At 39.9% G+C, this 19,169-nt stretch overlaps 1 protein-coding gene across 1 annotated transcript in view; it reads right to left on the bottom strand.

Moving 5' to 3' along the window:
- Positions 1–3,289: 3,289 nt before the first annotated feature.
- Positions 3,290–19,169, bottom strand: part of Hsc70-5 (Heat shock protein 70 cognate 5) — a gene marked incomplete in the record, with an annotated part of 21,393 nt that continues 5,513 nt past the window's right edge. The window contains 10 exon segments of the mRNA XM_074107662.1: positions 3,290–3,596; positions 5,331–5,471; positions 7,275–7,462; positions 8,151–8,360; positions 9,064–9,304; positions 11,312–11,458; positions 14,136–14,291; positions 15,015–15,177; positions 16,747–16,837; positions 17,615–17,776. Of these exon segments, the coding sequence (XP_073963763.1) occupies positions 3,510–3,596; positions 5,331–5,471; positions 7,275–7,462; positions 8,151–8,360; positions 9,064–9,304; positions 11,312–11,458; positions 14,136–14,291; positions 15,015–15,177; positions 16,747–16,837; positions 17,615–17,776 (1,586 nt within the window).

Here is a 19,169-nt window from a genome sequence, read left to right as displayed (position 1 = left end):
AACTAACAACACGTTCATTGAGAAAAAAATAAAATATCTGAGTCGTATGACGGCAAATATCTTGCCGTTACCCACTTAAAGGTTAATAATGCAAGAATTATTCTCATTACGTTAACATACTCATACTCAAAACACATACTCGAAACTCGGTCGTGTAAAATAAGACACGGAATTTCGGTCACGTATCTTCGGCATAGTGTACCAAGTGCAAGCTACAGATAAAATAAAACGCATTTTTTTCCAAATAATATATTTCACTATTCTAAGTCATACACACAATTTAGCGGCGCCGCGTTGCGCTCGCCGCCAACATACTTTATACACATACAATTTGCCCATACCCGTGCCGTACGGTACAAGCTTTGCTTAGTTTGGGACTAGGTCAATTGGTGTCCATTGTCCCAAGATATTTATTTATTTTCGATCTGCTTCATGTTAGACATCTAGCAACGAATTTTTTGGACTCTAGTTGATACCAAACATGTGGTCTTCAACCTTTTGTAAACCAAACCGAGGTCGAGGAGATTACATTGCGGTCAATCGAGCGCCGCAATGCAATGCAACTGGCACGATTATTCTTGCAAGTTTAAACTCGGTTTAACACACGGAATCATAGTCATTCTCACCACTTCTTTGTCTCAAAGATAAGACGAGGATAGAAAGAGATGGTGGATGCGAGCGAACCTCAGCGCGTTAGACAATACGACCCTTAAAAAAGACCGCAATTTCTATGAGTGCCAAATGAAATTCTGGTATAACCAGTCTGTCACAATGACAAACATCGCAACTGTATCCAACCGCGTGTATTCGTTTCTGACGATTTATTCCACGTGTGTATTCGTATACGAACTTTACAGATTCTCACCTTGAGTTTCATCACTATTCATCATATTGTATTTTCGCTCGCCACCCACCGAAAATGTAGCAATGTGTTTACTTGATACTTATTTTTTTCTACTTATTCAAAATAATTATTTAGCATTTTACTGGCGGAGACAAAGTTTTCCATCACACGTAGTGTTGTCAAAAATAAAATAATACAAAAAGCAAATAAATAAATTTCTACTGACAAGCAGCGCGGCGCGGGCAACGCGACTCTCAAACACTTTCATCCCGTACATATATTTCATTTTAAAGCCATTATAACTAACTACATACAAATAAACGCACATTTCCGGATAAATGGCATTGTGAAATATAAATACGGAAACCACACGTACCAGGCATAAGTGAATGTAGAAAAAAACAAAAATAAAAACAACACAGTTTTTCAACATATTTCGTGGCTACTGTGATGTTTAAATAAATGCCATCAATAACAAACTAAATGACTGGGGCGAAGTGTGGACCAATCATAGTGCATTTGCTGCGTTCGTCCAATCAGAGAACAGCTTTTTTTCATACAGAAAATAGGCTTGCGTTTGAACACAATCGCCTGAGCCCACAGATACTACGAAAAATCCTAACGATCAGACTGTACCGTTCGTTCGCCCGGTACCGTTTCTCGTATAATGAGCGTTAAAAACTGTACAGTTTTGTACGATTTTGTAAAACTGTGCAGATCCAGTGAATAATGTTTTACCACCGTATTTTGTCGGATAACTTCGTAAGCTAGTTGAGAAAGCAACATAGATACGAACTTTTGCGACAAAATACGATGGCAATACATTATTTACAACATCAGTATCGTCGAACTGAACAGTACCAAAATTCGAATAGACATACCGGAACGGATGCATTAGGGCTATAATTAAACCCACAACCGCTATTGCGAAATAAAAATCGCTACGATAAACTGTAGCGTGTGTAAGAATTTACGATAAATCGTACCGATCGAACGGTGCAGTCTAATAATAGGATTTTTCTTAGCGTCAGTGGCCCTATATATGCCCATTCGCCCTAGATTTGAAGACATTATTTTACACTAATCGCGTGCCACAGTTATCCCTTCGCTACAGCCAATCAGCACTCCCAAGCTGCGAAACATGTAGAAAAACAGTTTCTACAGCAAACCAATACATTCGTACATATCAATTAAAAAATATTTTACATTATGTAATAACAGCCTAACTAGGGAATACCAGTCCTTTCACTAAATAACAATTTTTTACTACAATGTAATCGTGGATTTGAGAAATGCACAAACCAAATGTTAAATACTAATGCATCGTAAATTATACATTTCTGCCTGTTCATTTTATATTCTACTCTCTAAAGAAAAACTGAGAATGTTGCCAACTTTTGAAATATAAATGAGGTGGACAAACTATCAAACCAACTAAAGCGTGAACTACCAAGGTATGTTTTCGTACAAAATAAATGTCAAAGTGGCATTCCTCCACACGAAAAAAGGTGTTTTAAAACAACCCATGACACCTAACATTATGAGGGCCAATCAACTCTTTCTTGTCTGTTATTCGGTCCCGTCTACCAAGAGACAACAATGACAGAGTTTATTAAAATAACTGTTATAATATATGCTACTGTGCTTAGGAGATTGTCCACAATACAATGAGCATGTAAGTAAGATAAAAATGTACGCTCAATTAATTTTAACCACAGAAAACATAGAAATTCATGGCTCTAGAGAGTTGTCCAGGGGACGCAAACATGGCAACGAGGTAAGAAAAAGTTGATCGACCATACTGCGAGAACTTTCTACAGGGTATCAAATCAAATAGTTCGATACCTCTTCATTCAGTTCACTTCACTTTTATTTCAAACATTCAGCTGCATTCAGTTATTCCTCAGAGTAATTTGAAAATCGGTACTACATTTCGAGCGAAGTTAAACTATAACATACATAGTTAACCTACATCCTTTTTGTTCTAAGGATCTCGTATCAAGCTAGCGGCGGCGCCATCTAGCGTTCATGAACATTGCACTCATTGCCTTGGGCCATACATTTTGTGATACACAATTTCTTGTATTGGTTAGACTCGCCATTTCTACGAACTTGCCTTCTAAAAAGAAGTGAAGAAGTGGAACTTATTTAACTTATTTTATTTGTATTAAATGCTTTTGTGCACAATCCCTTAAATTCGTGATTGATGAATTTTACGATGCCCCCTCAGACGCGAAAAAATTATCTACTCGTGAATAACGAATAAAATTACCGAATGATTAATAAAATTTCGCGAATAAACCTTAATATTACTATATTCGTGAAATTATTTATGATATTTCTGTAGATATAATTCATGATGTTTATATAAACAAAAAGATTTTGGCGAATAAATTTTGTTTATATAAAACATCAATTATATCACACAAATAAAAAAAACGTGAGTTATAGTTTATTCGAATAATTTTATTCGATATCTCGCAGTGTTGTGCAAAATATAGAAAAAAAATTGAAATAGATTTTATTCACCTTCAGGCGTTAGTGGCCTTAATTGTTCTTGGCGTTCAAAGGGTAGTATAGTATCAGAGTGCCGCATTAAAGTGTTTACTGTTAAGACTGAGGCAGCCGCCGCTCCTCGCTAAGTGTGGACTGAGCACAGTCCGGTTTAGTTCTTCTTCTCTTCCTGTTTCTCTTCGGGAGGCGTCTGCTGGCTCTGGTCGCCAGGCTGCTGGCCTTCGCGCTCTGCTGCCATCTAGTGGTCAAAGTTAATATTAAAATCGGTTTTAAAAATCGGCCGAGTGCGACAATCAAAATGGACTGGCAGGAAAGACCAGTGTCAGGTAATAAGGGTTATCTTAAAATTTTTAGGGAGGGGAGGGGGAGGTCTGGTGGTACGGTCAGCATCGCAAATTACAGCAACGCACGTACTTAACACCATACAAATTTGACAAATGTGCTAGTAAAAAAGTGATCCGCTACTTTTGATTCTAACTGTACAAAAATAATTGCAATTTCCATAGCAATCCGTATAACAAGGGGTGGGGGTGGGTATTTTACAGAAGGTAATAAATAAATCTATCCATCTATCATGAATGTTTGTAGGAGGCAAGAATCGTCCAATACGCCAGAGCGTAGTGGGTGATAAATTGACGCCGTCAATATAGCGCAGTTGCTTGACCATCACTCGCACTGTCGCAATGTAATGGCTCAAAAGTGCGCATTCCTGTGCTTTATACAGTCAGGGTGGAAGATATCCTTACACTTTACTACCTAGTCGCTGTATGCCTTGTGAAAATTTCACATTTGTTAGTCTTTTACCTGGGACTCTAATTAATTTGACGCGTTAATTGATGTTTGCACTGAAATACAACTAATACACGATCGAGGTGAAATGCGATTCGGTGAAACGCAACAAAGAATTTATAAACAGGGGGCCTACCACGCTCTCTTAATCCGATTCAGTTTAGGCTCTAAACGGAACTGCATCGGTATTTCGTACCACGACGTTTCTTTTGCGATTCAGTTTAAGCACGGTTCAGCGACAGCGATACAGACATTTTCATTCACTCACTTCAAGCGGTTTTCTTACCATGACGCTTAACTTGAGTGGGAATTGAATCGCTTCAGTGTCAAATTTAGCGATTCAGTATATGTTACTCATTCTATCAATTATTTTGGACTTCTAAGTATTTTAATTGGAATATTTTTTAAACTTCAACAACTTTTTAACTTTTATTCAAGTTTTATAACTTTTCATAGGTACTCCTCACGACATTGTGCTTCTTAACTCCTCATTGATAAAACTAATTTTTCAGTGAGAAAGAGACTCGTGGATTAGTGACAGTGTAAACATTATTTTGTAACAACGGTTGCTAAGAACACGGAAAGACATAGTGTTATGGTTTTCCCAAATAAAGAGATTTAGTATACAATATTTGGTTTGCATATAGCGGCATCCCTTTCGCGACTTAGCGTTTCAGTTTCGGACCAGAGACAATATCGGTTTTTCATTCACTTGTAAACCATTGAGACTCAGCTCTGAGAAATAAACGTCGTGGTACCAATTTCGACGATTCAGTTTAGGTGCCTAAATTGAACTGCTCTGCGTTTGGATCGTTTATGAAAAGATCATGGTAGGCCCCCAGAACATGGTCTCTCAGTGCAAACACAGTTCGCGCGATAACTGGCGCATATGAAAATACAATAACCAGCGTTGCTGCACATACCGTTTGGCAACACGTTTTGAGTGGCCCCTTTTTGGTGTCCTGTCGTGTCACCACGTATAACTTAGTTTTAGCCTTATTCTTATTACTATAAGGTGGTGGCACTGATGGACCCAAAATAAATATCTTTCTTTCAAACGGGAATAGGAGCTCCGCAACGCGGTGCGTTAACTAAGTTTTCGCTGTTCAAATTTGAGAATCTGGCAGCCTTCGCAGCCAAACGAGCAAGCGTAACCAGATGGTAGTCACAGGGCTCCACTCACCTTCTTGTAGGCCTGTTCGAAGAGCTTCAAGCTGGCTTGTTGCAGCGTGCCGGTGGCGGTGCGGATGGCTTCGGGCTCCGCCGTGTCCTTGTTCACTAACAGTTCGCGCAGCTTAGCGATCTCACCGCGCAGCTTGTCGCACTGAAACGTTACGGCTTATGAGTAGGTTGCTTTACGGGACATAGACATGTACAGTCGGTGCCCTAACAATAATTATCCACTAGTAGTAGTAAAAAATTTGGAATTGAAATAAAAAATACAAAAAATTTCCAAAAAAACAATCTTAATAAGTATCCACTTTTCTATGCAACTAGTATGAAAAAGTGGGTACATTAGATAGGGAACCGACCGTACACTCGAACCAACTGAATCGTGATCCACTGTGAAAGCTTTTCGTAAAAAAAGCCATAGTGACATCGCATTGCTTGGCAAGGGAATTTATTATGACACTTAGGGGCTGTTTCACCATCCATTGATTAGTGTTAAGTGTCGGTTAAATGTGATGCCGTCTCTATTTGTTTTGTTCGAAATAGACGGAGACGGCATCACATTTAACCGTCACTTAACACTAATCAGTGGATAGTGAAACAGCCGCTTATTGTAAGAACATATATGGTGGACATAAATCAAATGGCAGACATATAACATTGAATATACAAACTGAAATATAGATGCACAGAAAAACCAGAAAAATAAGACCGAGGACCTGGGTTCGATTCCCAGTGATGGTCTTTTTTTCTGGTTTTTCTGTGCATCTATATTTCAGTTTGTATATTCAATTTAGATTTTACGGGATGACCGTAAAAGTAAAATTTGGAATTGAAATAAAAAATACAAAAAGATTCCAAAAAAACCAATTTTAGACATATAACAAGTACCGTAACGGTTTATGGCGGTTGTCACACTGCTCGCAGCGGCGGCCGGTTTTAAATTTGTACTGAGGAATTTTGATTTGTACACAAAAACCGCATGGTGTAGCACACTGGCTCCATCTCTCCGTGCGGAGGTGCGAATCGCACGACGGTTCGCACTCCCATGATGAAATGAACAAAATTCGGCCCATAATTGGCGGAGTTATAGCGTAACAAACCCACAAAAAAACATACAGACGAATTGAGAACCTCCTTTTTTAAGTCGGTTCATAAGAAGGAAGTAAACGCGGTTTGGCGTGCAGCGCAGTTCCGGACGGAGATCAAGATTCAAGTAATCCATATTATCCATACTTACTAATATTATAAATGCGAAAGTGTGTGTGTTTGTATGTTTGTGCGTTTGTGTGTATGTTCGTCCGTCTCACGTCGAAACGGAGCCACGGATCGACGTGATTTTTGGCATAGAGATAGTTTATGGGCCAGAGAGTGACATAGGCTACTTTTTATCCTGGAAAAATGCACAGTTCCCGAGGGAATAGCGCGCGATAGCCAAAATCCACGCGGGCGGAGCCGCGGGCAAAAGCTAGTGTAGTTAATATTTCAAGTTGTAAGCGTCGTAAATCGTCCCCCCGCGCGACGCATGCGCGGCGGGTGATAACGCGACGCCGTCGCTGTGGCACTCTGCATTACCGTTCGTGGACAACCACGCGTGGCTTAGACGAGTGCATTGTCTCATATTACAATAATTTTGTGAATATTTTGCAATATCTGAAATTAATTATGGCAAATGTGCGTTCCGGGGCAATGAATGTCTGTGTTTTGAGACAGTTTTGTCTTTCGGAAACCTTTGTCCTCCTTTTGGGGACTATGCAACACTGTGGTTGCTGGATATTTTTATGGTACGGTTTTAAGGTGTTTTAAATATAATTTTAATCTTAATTTTGTTTTAACGCCCGTAATAAGAGACTCTGAAAGCCACACTTAAAAATCTCACGCAACAGTGCGCCATCTAGTGAGACAAAAAACGATAGCCCTCATTGGCTCGAAACACAATATAGTAAACCCGACTGACCTCGTCCTGCGGCAGCTGACTCTTGTACTCGTCCATCTTGGTCTCTGTGTCGTGCAGCACGCCCTCGGCCTGGTTGGCGGCCTCGACGCGCTCGCGGCGCGACTTGTCCGCGGCGGCGAACTGCTCCGCCGCTTTCACCATATTCTCGATCTCGTCCTTCGAGAGACCGCCCGAGGATTGGATGACGACTGAGGAGAAGAGTTTTTTTGAAGTTACAATTATACTAGTGGAGGCTGCGATTCCACCAAAGATGTTTGAGGAACCATTTTAGAATGAGACAAAAATACGATTTTTCAAAAAATCACTACAAATTAAAAACTGGCTACAGGAAAAAATCGCTAGATTTCTTTCTCTTCACTAAACATTGACATTATAATCTTATACTCTCATAATAATACATTCAGGAGTTGTCAAATACCGTATCTATCTATCTAATCTATCTAATACCTTGAAACGAGCAATTTTTGTATACATATTTATGTATATTATATATTTCAGGGATCTAAGAAACGGCGCCAACGATTTCGATGAAATTTGGTATGTAGGGGTTTTCGGGGGTGACAAATCGATCTAGCTAGGTCTTATCTCTGAGAAAACGCTTGGTACCGAGTTTTACCAGGTAATTTAAATAAGATTCAGTCGGCTATATCTTGAAGCCATACAATATATAATAATACATACTTCTCGGAATCTTAAATGAAACAGCATAGTTCAGTATTTTATATCGTTTGCCTTGCCACGATCGACTGGACTAATAGTCGCGATCGACCAGTTGGTCACCCCTGATCTACTGGGGACGTATCTGAATATAGAAATGAATATATCTAATGTTAAAAAGTCAACGGTCAAAATATGGAAATTAGGTACTCTACTCACTCTGTTGCTCTTTGCCGGTGCCCTTGTCCCTCGCGGACACGTGCACGATGCCGTTGGCGTCGATGTCGAAGGTGACCTCGACCTGCGGCACGCCGCGCGGCGCCGGCGGGATGCCCACCAGCGAGAACTGGCCCAGCATCTTGTTGTCAGCAGCCATCTCCCTCTCGCCCTGGTGGACTTTGATCTCCACTTGGGTCTGGCCGTCCGCCGCTGGGAAATAATGACAGTGTTAATTAACTTAGAACAGATCCAATGAAGCTTGAACTATTTTCAAAACGAAAACTACGAAAAATCAAAAGGTGCTAGACTAACGCTAGGTTAACGAGAGTGGCCCCTAAGAGGAATTTGGTCATTCTTTCGGGTGGTTTACTGACAGGTCCTGAGAACACTTTATCCATTAATATCAGTCTCCGATCATGTTTTCTAAAGAAACACATAATGCTCAAATTAGTTTGTATTGGGGAGAATAACCCAAAGAGACACTGGCCCAATCGGGGAATATAGCCCAAGTCGCTCTGGCACTAGTCACGTGACAACCTAGACAGCCAGGTGGCACTGCCATCGGTTTTGTGCATTTGGTGCAAAAACTCACTAAATAGAATAATATTTTTTTACCCTGGTAACTACGAAATTGTATTCTAAACTCGAGTAATAGGGTAGAAGTACTGGTTTTTGGTTATAGTATTAAAACAATATTTTTAGCGCGTTTTCAAAAGTTTATACTGAAATGAATAAAGTTCGTAATGTTTTATTACTATAAATTTATTTCAAACGTATATTTCAACAATAAATGGCCATAAACAGTACGTCTGTCACGTCGTTTACTAGTCGCCTCTAAATCCCTTCTTGGGTTTCCCTACAATTACTTACGTAGCTACCACTTACCCAATCGCCCTACGATGGTACAACTAACCTGTTGAAAACACCTGGCTCTTCTTCGTCGGTATGGTGGTATTCCTGGTGATAAGCTTCGTGAACACCCCCCCCAGGGTCTCAATGCCGAGCGAGAGCGGCGTCACGTCGAGCAGCAGTATGTCCGTGACGTCACCCGCCAGCACGCCGCCCTGGACCGCCGCGCCGACCGCGACGGCCTCGTCCGGGTTGACGGCGCGGGAGGGCGCGCGCCCGAAGATCTCTTGCACTGTGGATTGCACCTGGGGGAGAATTCAATGAGTTAGTCTTATCACAATGGCGATTTGCGGACGAGTTCAAAGTGAGGCGAGCGCGCAGCGAGCGTGCAACGATATCACTGCAACCGCGCAGCGAGCTAGAGCGTTTTCACATTATCCGATCCGATATCGGTATCGGACGACGATAGACGACATCCGATAGCCGACACCATGTGCTGCTTTCACTTATTTCCGATAAAATCGTTCCGATACGGTCGGCTCAAAATGGCCGCCACGCATCGGGCTCTGCGCACACAGAGGCAATTTAGATACACGCATAGCGCACATACAAACTTTATCGTCCGACAGCCCACCGGCGTCCGATGGTGCCGTCAACATATCGGTGTCGGCTCCGATATCCGATATCGGGCCGGACAATGTGACGAAAGGTACATATTTCATACATTTTACTTGCCCCGATATCGGATCGGATAATGTGAAAACGCTCTTAGCCGCGTATAACGTCAAAAACGCCATGTTGTATGACTCGTTTGGACAAGGTTTGAACAAGTTTTTGGAAGGCTATGGGGCTGTTTCACCATCTATTGATTAGTGTTAACTGGCGGTTAGGTGTGATGCCGTCTCTATTTGTTTTGTTCGCATAGACGGAGACAGCATCACATTTAACCGTCGCCAGCTGCAGCTGCCTGAGGTGAACAATAGGAACTTACACACATCATTGATCTGCTTCGCAGGTGTATGGAGATTTTCTCGCGATGGTTTCTCCACGTAAATATCAAACGCAATTTCGTACATAAATTTCGAAAGAGATGCACTAAATGATTTTCCAAACTTTTACAAGTACAGGTCAAACCACAAGAGCCGACACAAATGGATTGAATGAGTAAATTAAAGTATCCGAGTGTTACCTGTTTGAATACATTTAACAAAAACATGAATATAACAAACATCAGCCATTTCCCTATAAAAATATCTAAGTGAAATTACTTTCGTTCAACTCATTCATGCCAGCTCCTGTGAATCGAGCTGTAAGTTTGTGACAAGTTTGTATTGGGGAGAATAACCCAGGGGAGCATGGGCTCGACTAGGGAATATAGCCCAAGTCGCTCTGGCACCAGACTCGAGTCAACCTAGACTGCCAAGTGGCACAGCCATCGGTTTTGTGAATGCCTTTGTGTGTGTTACTTACGCTGCGGACATCTCAACGCAGTTTTAAAACTTGAAAGCTAGTTAGTTACCTTGCGGTGTTTCTTAGCTGTTAGATATACATTGGTTTAGCCGTTTTTGAGATGTTGAACTTTAAAATGACAATGTCGGAGGTTTTTCTACTTTTCTAGGTTATTTCAGGTCCAGACTTACAAACTCAGCCGCATAAACTTTGGCCCACTCTACATACAAAATTACCTATTCTAGTATTTAAAAAATTGACAGTTTCCTAAGATTTGGGTTAAGGGGATCCCATGCCCCAATGACCTTCGATCTGAATTCTTTAGTTTTCTAATGTTTTTTGTAGCTTATCATATTAACAACAACGGCTTTAAAGCAATATAGTATCCCATATTTACACTTCAAAGTTCATTGTCTTTCCAAGGCATTAAAGTTGAGCAATTTTAGGCCAAAAAACTGGAAAACGACGAACCCAAATATGAGATTTCGTATATGTTACAACTTTCACGTCAATAGATAAATAAGTGTTTTTTTAGACAATGTTTAAAAAAATCATACAAAATTAAGACAAGTATTATTTTTTTTTCAAAATCCGGTAGACAAAAATGGAGATAAAAGATTGAAGAACCGGTAGCCATTTGACTTATAATTCTATCTGTAGTGCAAAAGTAGGAGATACGATTCAAAACTTGTCAAAAGCGATGGAAACCTCGGGTAGCCCCTTAACGGAATAGCCTTAAACAACCCATCTCTTCAAACAAAGTTAGAATGCAGTAAAAGTTATTATAGAGTTCTTCGTTACGAGGGCAGTACGCCTGTGTATAACGGTGAACGTCCTACGGCTGATGATGATGATGACAGTACCTTGGGCATCCGCGTCATCCCTCCCACCAGCAGCACCTCCCCGATGTCGCTGCGTTGGACCTCGGCGTCCTGCAGCGCGCGCTGGCACGGCGCCACCGTGCGCTTGATCAGGTCACCCACTAACGACTCCAGCTTGGAGCGCGTCATCTGCAACAAAATTATTTGTTCCAAAAAATTTGCACAGTAGTAGTACGGTGAACAATTGTGTCTGCCTCATGCCTTGAAACCAACGGCTACGCTCAGAATTCATCTTTTGAAACACTCGCTTCGCTCGTGGTTCGATCTTGCAATCCTTCGCTTGCTCGGGTTTCAATATAACTCGCGCCAAACAGTAACTTTCCACCCTTGCATAACAAATAATAATATCTTGGGACAATTACACCAATTGATCTAGCCCCAAACTAAGCAAAGCTTGTATGGGTGCTAGACAATGGATAGACATACATATTAGCTCAAGGACAAACATTCGTATTCATGATACAAATATTTGCCAGTCACAGGGATCAAACCCACAACCGCTAGCTTCATAGTCAAGGTCACTAACAACATAGCTATCCATTCGTCAAATAACTATTATTATTTTCTTTAAGACTCTCGCACCATGTTAGCTACTTTTTCGTGTTAATGCTAGTAGGTAGGCATTTGTAACAAAGATCTCTTGATCCGGTGTCATACATAAACTCAACCGGATGGTTTAGCTCTGTGTTGATGTGGCACTGGTACATAACAATCAGACGTTTGTGAGCCGCCTGACAGCCTAAAATACAGTGCACATAGAAAAATAACAAGTAGTTGCTGTACTCTTAATAAATAAATATCACAGGCATTTCAGACCAATGAGGGCTAGCGTGAGGTCTCCGAAATATCAAATCTCATAGTTTTTGGGTGAGCTACGCGGGTTTATTTACAATTAGAATAATTTTCTGAATATTTTGCATTACCTGAAATTAATTATGGCAATTATGCGTTACGGGGCAATGAATGTCTGTGTTTTGAGACAGTTTTGTCTTTCGGAAACTTTTGTCCTCCCTTTTTTCCGAACCAAACGGGACTACGCAACACTGTGGTTGTTTGATATTTTTATGATACGGTTTTAAGGTGTATTAAATATGACTTTTATCTAAACTTTGTTTTCACGCCCGTAATAAAAGACTGAAAGCCACACTAAAAACCTCACGCAACAGTGGCGCCATCTAGTAAGACAAAAACGATAGCCCTCATTGACCTACTGCCAAAGTAATCAAAGCTTGTGTTATGTATGAATACTAGGCATCGGATAAAAATACTGAAATAGATACAGATGTAGTACATAGGTTTTTCATTGTATTTAATCGTAAAAGTTCGTATTTTATCGTGCTCTATCGGGTAAGTGAAAAAAAAAAAAACATTATGACTTTTTGACATTAAATAATTTAATAGTTTACGTCAACATGGGAAAATTAGTTGCAAGCCATCAAGAACCGCTTTTTTGTCAAAAAGTGTATTTGGAATGGCACACAGATTATTTAATAAATTACCAAAAACTATTATTAAGTTAGAAAGCATAAACGAATTCAACTTGGCTTTGAGAAATTATTTAATATCAAAAGGTTCTTATTCAATTCAAGAGTATTTAAATAACACTCATAATTTAGTTTTTTTTTTTATTCGACTTGATGGCAAACAAGCAAATGGGTCTCCTGATGGTAAGAGATCTGATCACCACCGCCCATAAACATCTGCAAATCCAGGGGTATTGCAGATGCGTTGCCAACCTAGAGGCCTAAGATGGAATACCTCAGTAATTTCACCGGCTGTCTTACTCTCCACGCCGAAACACAACAGTGCAAGCACTGCTGCTTCACGGTAGGATTTGCGAGCAAGATGGTGGTAGCAATCCGGGCGGACCTTGCACAAGGTCCTACCACCTGATTAGAATATAATTGTAGATAGTAACTGTTATAAATGCAAGTGCTACAGATAACTTTAAAATATTTTGCATTTCTTTCTGACAAAAGATGTCGCACTATAAATTGTATGTAAACCATGTTCTTTGTACCGTGTTTGAGCAAATAAATGACTGATTACTAATTACTGAAGTTCCATAATAATGGATATGAAAATGTCATTCATTTAATACAATAATTGACTGACACTTCGGGTGCCGTCGTATTGAGTGAGATAAGACTACCAGCAATATTTACATTATGCACTATATCTGTTGATACATACTAAAATACACATATAACACCCAAGACTCGAAGCAAACATTCCTATTTTTCATACAAATATCTGTCCTGACTAGGGATCGAACTTGGGACTTTAAGCTTCATAGTCAGGTTCTCTAAGCACTGGGCTTTGGCCATTGGTCAACAAAATATTACATGAGTACCAATATGGACCCATCTCGAAGGCTTTGAACGTGCCTTGGAACTTGTTCTAGCCCACTATTACTGATTACCAGGGAGCGAAACTTTGATGCCGGTGACGTCATTATGACGCAAATTGACATACAGGGTGTTTTTATAAAATATACACAACATATTAACCATTTAACCGCCACGGTCGGCCAAAGACGACAAAAAATATCTGAAAATCGTTCCGTATGCGCCACGAAATGCTGTCGTGTCTTCTCAGCTGTCGTGGCGGTCAAAGGGTTAAAATAGTGACATTTATAAGCACTGGCCGTCTCAAGTGTCAATAAAATATCCGTAAACTAAAAAGGCCAATAAGTTGTTAGAGATTATCTATAATCTAGATAAAAACACACTGTATGAAGCTTGACGTCACACGGCTGTCACCGGCATCAAAGTTTCGCTCCCTGCTGATTACTCTACGACTGTACCTTCAGGTTCATGTGCTTGGGTCCAGCGGAGTCCATGGTGAGGTAAGGCAGGTTAATGTCGGTCTGGAGCGACCCGGACAGCTCGATCTTGGCCTTCTCCGCAGCTTCCTTGAGACGCTGCATAGCCATCGCGTCCTTACGGATATCCAGCCCTTGCTGAATAAAAAATATGTTATTTAGACAACATTCTTGGTCAAAGTACAAGATAAGCGAAAGAAAAAAAAATGATGATGAAAAAAATGATGCGTTCGTGTCGTTTTATTACAGAGTTCCTATGGCCACCCTCTAGCTTCATCATCAGATCAGCTCCACGTCATAATAATATTGCATTGTCGTCGGATTTATACATGCATACAAAATTTCAGCTCAATGAGGGCTATCGTTTTTTGACATCCTAGATGGCGTCACTGTTGCGTGAGGTTTTAAGTGTGGCTTTCAAAGTCTGTTATTACGGGCGTGAAAACAAAGATTAGATTAAAATCATATTTAATACACCTTAAAACCGTACCATAAAAATATCAAGCAACCAGTGTCGCGTAGTCCCGTTTTGTTCGGAAAAAAAGGGAGGACAAGTTTCCAAAAGACAAAACTGTCTCAAAACATAATTGCCAAAATTAATTTCAGATAATGCAAAATATTCACAAAATTATTCCAATTATAAATAAACCCGCGTAGCTCACCCAAAAACTAGGAGATTTGACATTTCGGAGACCTCACGCTACACTACCGCCTCTAGCGACGAATTCATAGGCGATAGCCCTCATTGGTTGAAGATATCCACTTCAAATTTGAGTTGAAAGTTGAAAGCTACATTGCAACTTGCTCTTGTGGTGAAAAGAGAACAATTTTGAATTCTAATCGTCATTTCCTCATACTCACATCGCGCTTGAACTCGTCGACGAGATAGTTGACGATAACGTTGTCGAAGTCCTCGCCCCCGAGCAGCGTGTCCCCATTAGTCGACTTCACTTCAAACACGCCCTTCTGTATCTCCAGCACGGATATGTCGAACGTGCCGCCGCCGAGATCGTACACTGCGATGCTGCGGGGGAAGACGGCGTTAGGAGATAGGACAGGGACAGTTAAAATTAAACCCCCCAACGCATAAAGAGAAGTGTTAGCAGGGCTCCGTAGCAAAATTTCGAAAATCAAAATATCTAATTACTATTCCTAAAGACAATACGGTATTTGACAACTCCTTAATTTGCCATATCTTAATATTATTTTCAAAATATAGATATACAGAGTGTTTAGCGAAGAGAAAATTTAAATCGGTTGAAAATTGGATTTATAGTGATTTTTTGAAAAATCTGTATACCTGTCTCTTTCTCAAACGCTTTTCTCTATGGAGCAAGTATGGCGGTACTGGCGTGTGACGTCACATGCCAGTATGTCTTTCTCTGTCTAATCTTGAATTTCAAACCATTATAACTTTGTTATTTGTAAAGGTTGCTTAAAAATTGTTTCTCTATTCGATAACAGGCATTGTGAATTTTTAATTTATAAAACATATACAAAATAGTCAAATACCGTATACTGTTAAAATCAAAATTCATAAAGTACAAAATTCCTAAAGATACATGTCTGGCGTTAAGTTGACCTACGTTTAAAATGTGTAATGTACAAAATTGATAGTCCACGATAATTCTAATGTTTTTTTTTTTATGGTACACTTGACACCAATTGATCTAATCCCAAACTAAGCAAAGCTTGTACTATGGATACTAGGCAACGGATAAACATACTTATATAGATAAATACATGCTTAAATACATATTAAACACCCAAAACCGAGAACAAACATTCGTATTATTCATACAAATATCTGCCCCGGCCGGGAATCGAACCCGGACCTCAAGCTTCGTAGTCAGGTTCTCTAACCACTTGGCCATCCGGTCGTCGAATGACATTTGCATTTCGTTAAGTTGACTTTAGCTTAAAGCATTGATATAACGTGAGAAAGTAGAGTTTCACTGGGCGGAGCTCCTGTATCTGTGTAGTTTGGGCCTTTGGCCCTGACGCAATACTAACATAGCCCATATCGAATTTCAAAGTATTGACATTAGATATTTTGTACTTAGGAATATTGATTTTCGAAAAGAAGGTCACTCGATTTAAATTGTATTAGGACCAGCATCTTTAGGAATTTCGTACATTATAAATTTTGATTTTAGCAGTTTTAGTTTTTAGGATTTGTTGTCAAATTCATGACATGACCACCATTAAAAAATCTAAAATCGTCAAACATTGCGTTACGTATGGTAAATCGTCAATTACTGGCCACCTTATACTAAAAATGAATTCTAACTATAAGTGCATAGAAATTCATTTAAATATAAGTTCAATAATACCAGTTATTGAAATGTGGTCAATAATTGACACCTTATGCTAAAAATTAACTCAATTTATAGGTACAATTCATTTTTAGTGCAAGGTGGCCAGTAATTGTCGATTTACCCTAATACCTGAACGCCCCCACGGGTGTTTCTAGCAAAACGTAAATGAAGGCAACGACGGAATTTTTGAGAATTTCATAGCGACTGCCAGATCTAATGTTATACTCGAGCGAAGCTGCAGACAAAAGCTAGTATAGTATAGTGTCAACACTCACATCTTGTCGTCGGTTTTGTCCATGCCGTAAGCCAGCGCGGCGGCGGTGGGCTCGTTGATCACACGCAACACGTTGAGGCCGGAGATCTGACCTGGAAGGATAAAAGTTCATCATGCGAGAGACCAAACAACTCAAGCAGGCAGACCCAAGAGGAGATGGCGGGACGACCTGAGCGCTTTTCAGCTCGATTGGCAGGTGCATGCCCAGGACAGGAAAGAGTGGCGGAGGAAAGGGGAGGCCTTTGCCCAGCGGTGGGACATAATACGGGCTACATAAAAAAAAATGCGAGACATTCACTTACACATTCACATTGGAATCTAACTTAGTGGGAATTCGAATTAGTGGGAATCGGACTTAGTGGGAATCCAAATTAGAATCCAAATTAGTGGAATTTAGTCTCAGTGGGAATCCTACTTAGTAGGAATCCAAATTAGTGGGAATTCGATTTAATCTGGCCTGCGCACAAGTTCATGATACGAAAAATATTGTCGTCAGTAGAAAGGAAAAACTATGTATAGTTAGCGCCACGAGAGTTGAAGTGAATGATTACACACACAGCTACACGAAGAACTGATTGCATAAAAGAAGTGATAAAAGAGAGAATGAATGAAATGAAAGACGTTTTAAACTTTCGTGATTTTCACTCATAGTCAAAATAACACCGACGGGACTTATCACGCTAACACACACGAAACGTCGAGGTAAATATTACTCGTGTGTCGTGTGTGTGTTGGTGTTATTTTGACTATGAAATGAATGAGTCAAAACCCGCTGTCATTACTCATTACATGACATGTTCGTTCTAGTGTGCGAGACCTCTATTCTGGTGGCACTACCTATAGCCACCAAATGCCCGCTTGATACCTACCGGCATCCTTGGTGGCCTGACGCTGCGAGTCGTTGAAATACGCCGGCACAGTGACCACGGCGTTCTTGACGCTAGTGTTGAGGTACGCCTCCGCAGTTTCCTTCATTTTGATGAGGACGAAGGCGCCGATCTGACTCGGAGAGTACACCTTGCCGTCGCTGGCTGTAGGATAGAAATAAGTGGGTCAATAATAGTAATACGAATGGTAACAGTTAAGGTTCAATTCAAACAGAATTCATAATAATAGTCGGCTAAACTAATGTGAACATTCAGTAAACTGTGATTATGTATGAAGTAACTAAATGATTTTTATCTACATGCATATCATAACTTTCCTATTATATGTTCAGAAACAACTATCAAATGGCATTTATTAAGAAACCTGGTATCTGCGGGTGCATCTTAATGTTCACATTAAAGTACAGTGCATCTTAATGTTTACATTAAAGTATTGGTAATACTTTTTTTAGCAATGCATATCTCTGTACATATTGTAGAAAACTTATGACATGCATGTAGATAATAATTATTATTATAAATTAAACTTTAGTTTTTTATTATCTGTTTTATTTAAGCTTTGGTAGGGTACTTCAAACTAGTTATCAGTAACACTAACTTAAAAATACAGGCCATATCTGAACATATTATAGAAAACTTATGATATGCATGTAGATAAAGTTATGTATGCGGCTATACATAATTAGGCATTAAAACACTTGTGTGATCTTATTATGAAACTCGCCCTTGTACTTTAATGCCTCTCATTATGCACCAGCCACATAAATAACTATTAAAGTAGTGACGATATTTAATAAGTAAAGGCCAAAGTTATTGCCAGTACATATCACTGCCGAGTACACCAACCAATTGATGAGCCAATTGCAAGCAAGACCGTAACCCATGACCCCCCCTCATCCCCCTCCCCCCAAGCCCTTGAGTAAAAAGTAGAGATGGGCCGAGTACTCGTTTACTACTCGGTGTATTCGGCAGTTTCTTTGATACTCGTACTCGGCCGAATAACTCGGTTCCATTGACGAGTATACTCGGTCTAAATAAAATTATTATTTAAGAGGAATTATAATATGTAATAAAACAGGCTGGTTTAAAAATGTTATTAAGAGTACTTAATTAATAAAAAACCACAAAAATGAGAATAATAAATTCTAACAGCCTTATTCATAAAAAGTTAGAGTCTCCTTGAAGGCTCCTTGAAGGCCCGATGCTTAAAAAACATGATTCATAACACGGTCTGGTTAGCGCTAATTCAAGTCGATCAAGGCTCTGCTAAAGTTAGAGGACCGTAGACCCTCCTTTATCTCCCTGCTAAGTCACGAAATGACCGCCACAAGTTTGAACAGCTGACTTTGACAAGAGCAAAAAACCATACCGAAGGATATTTTTAGTGAAGGGAGAGTTACGCAAATATATAAAAAAATCCAGGAAAATTTATTAGGAAAAAATAATAATTAGGATGTAACATAATACGGCTTTTTGCACAACATAAAATGCGGATCAGAAATGGCGGGAAAACAAACATCTCGCTTTTTATTTATTT

The sequence above is a fragment of the Choristoneura fumiferana genome, chromosome 26 (genome assembly GCF_025370935.1).
Source record: "Choristoneura fumiferana chromosome 26, NRCan_CFum_1, whole genome shotgun sequence".
Taxonomy (NCBI): domain Eukaryota; kingdom Metazoa; phylum Arthropoda; class Insecta; order Lepidoptera; family Tortricidae; genus Choristoneura; species Choristoneura fumiferana.
This window is presented reverse-complemented; position numbering and strand designations above follow the sequence as displayed.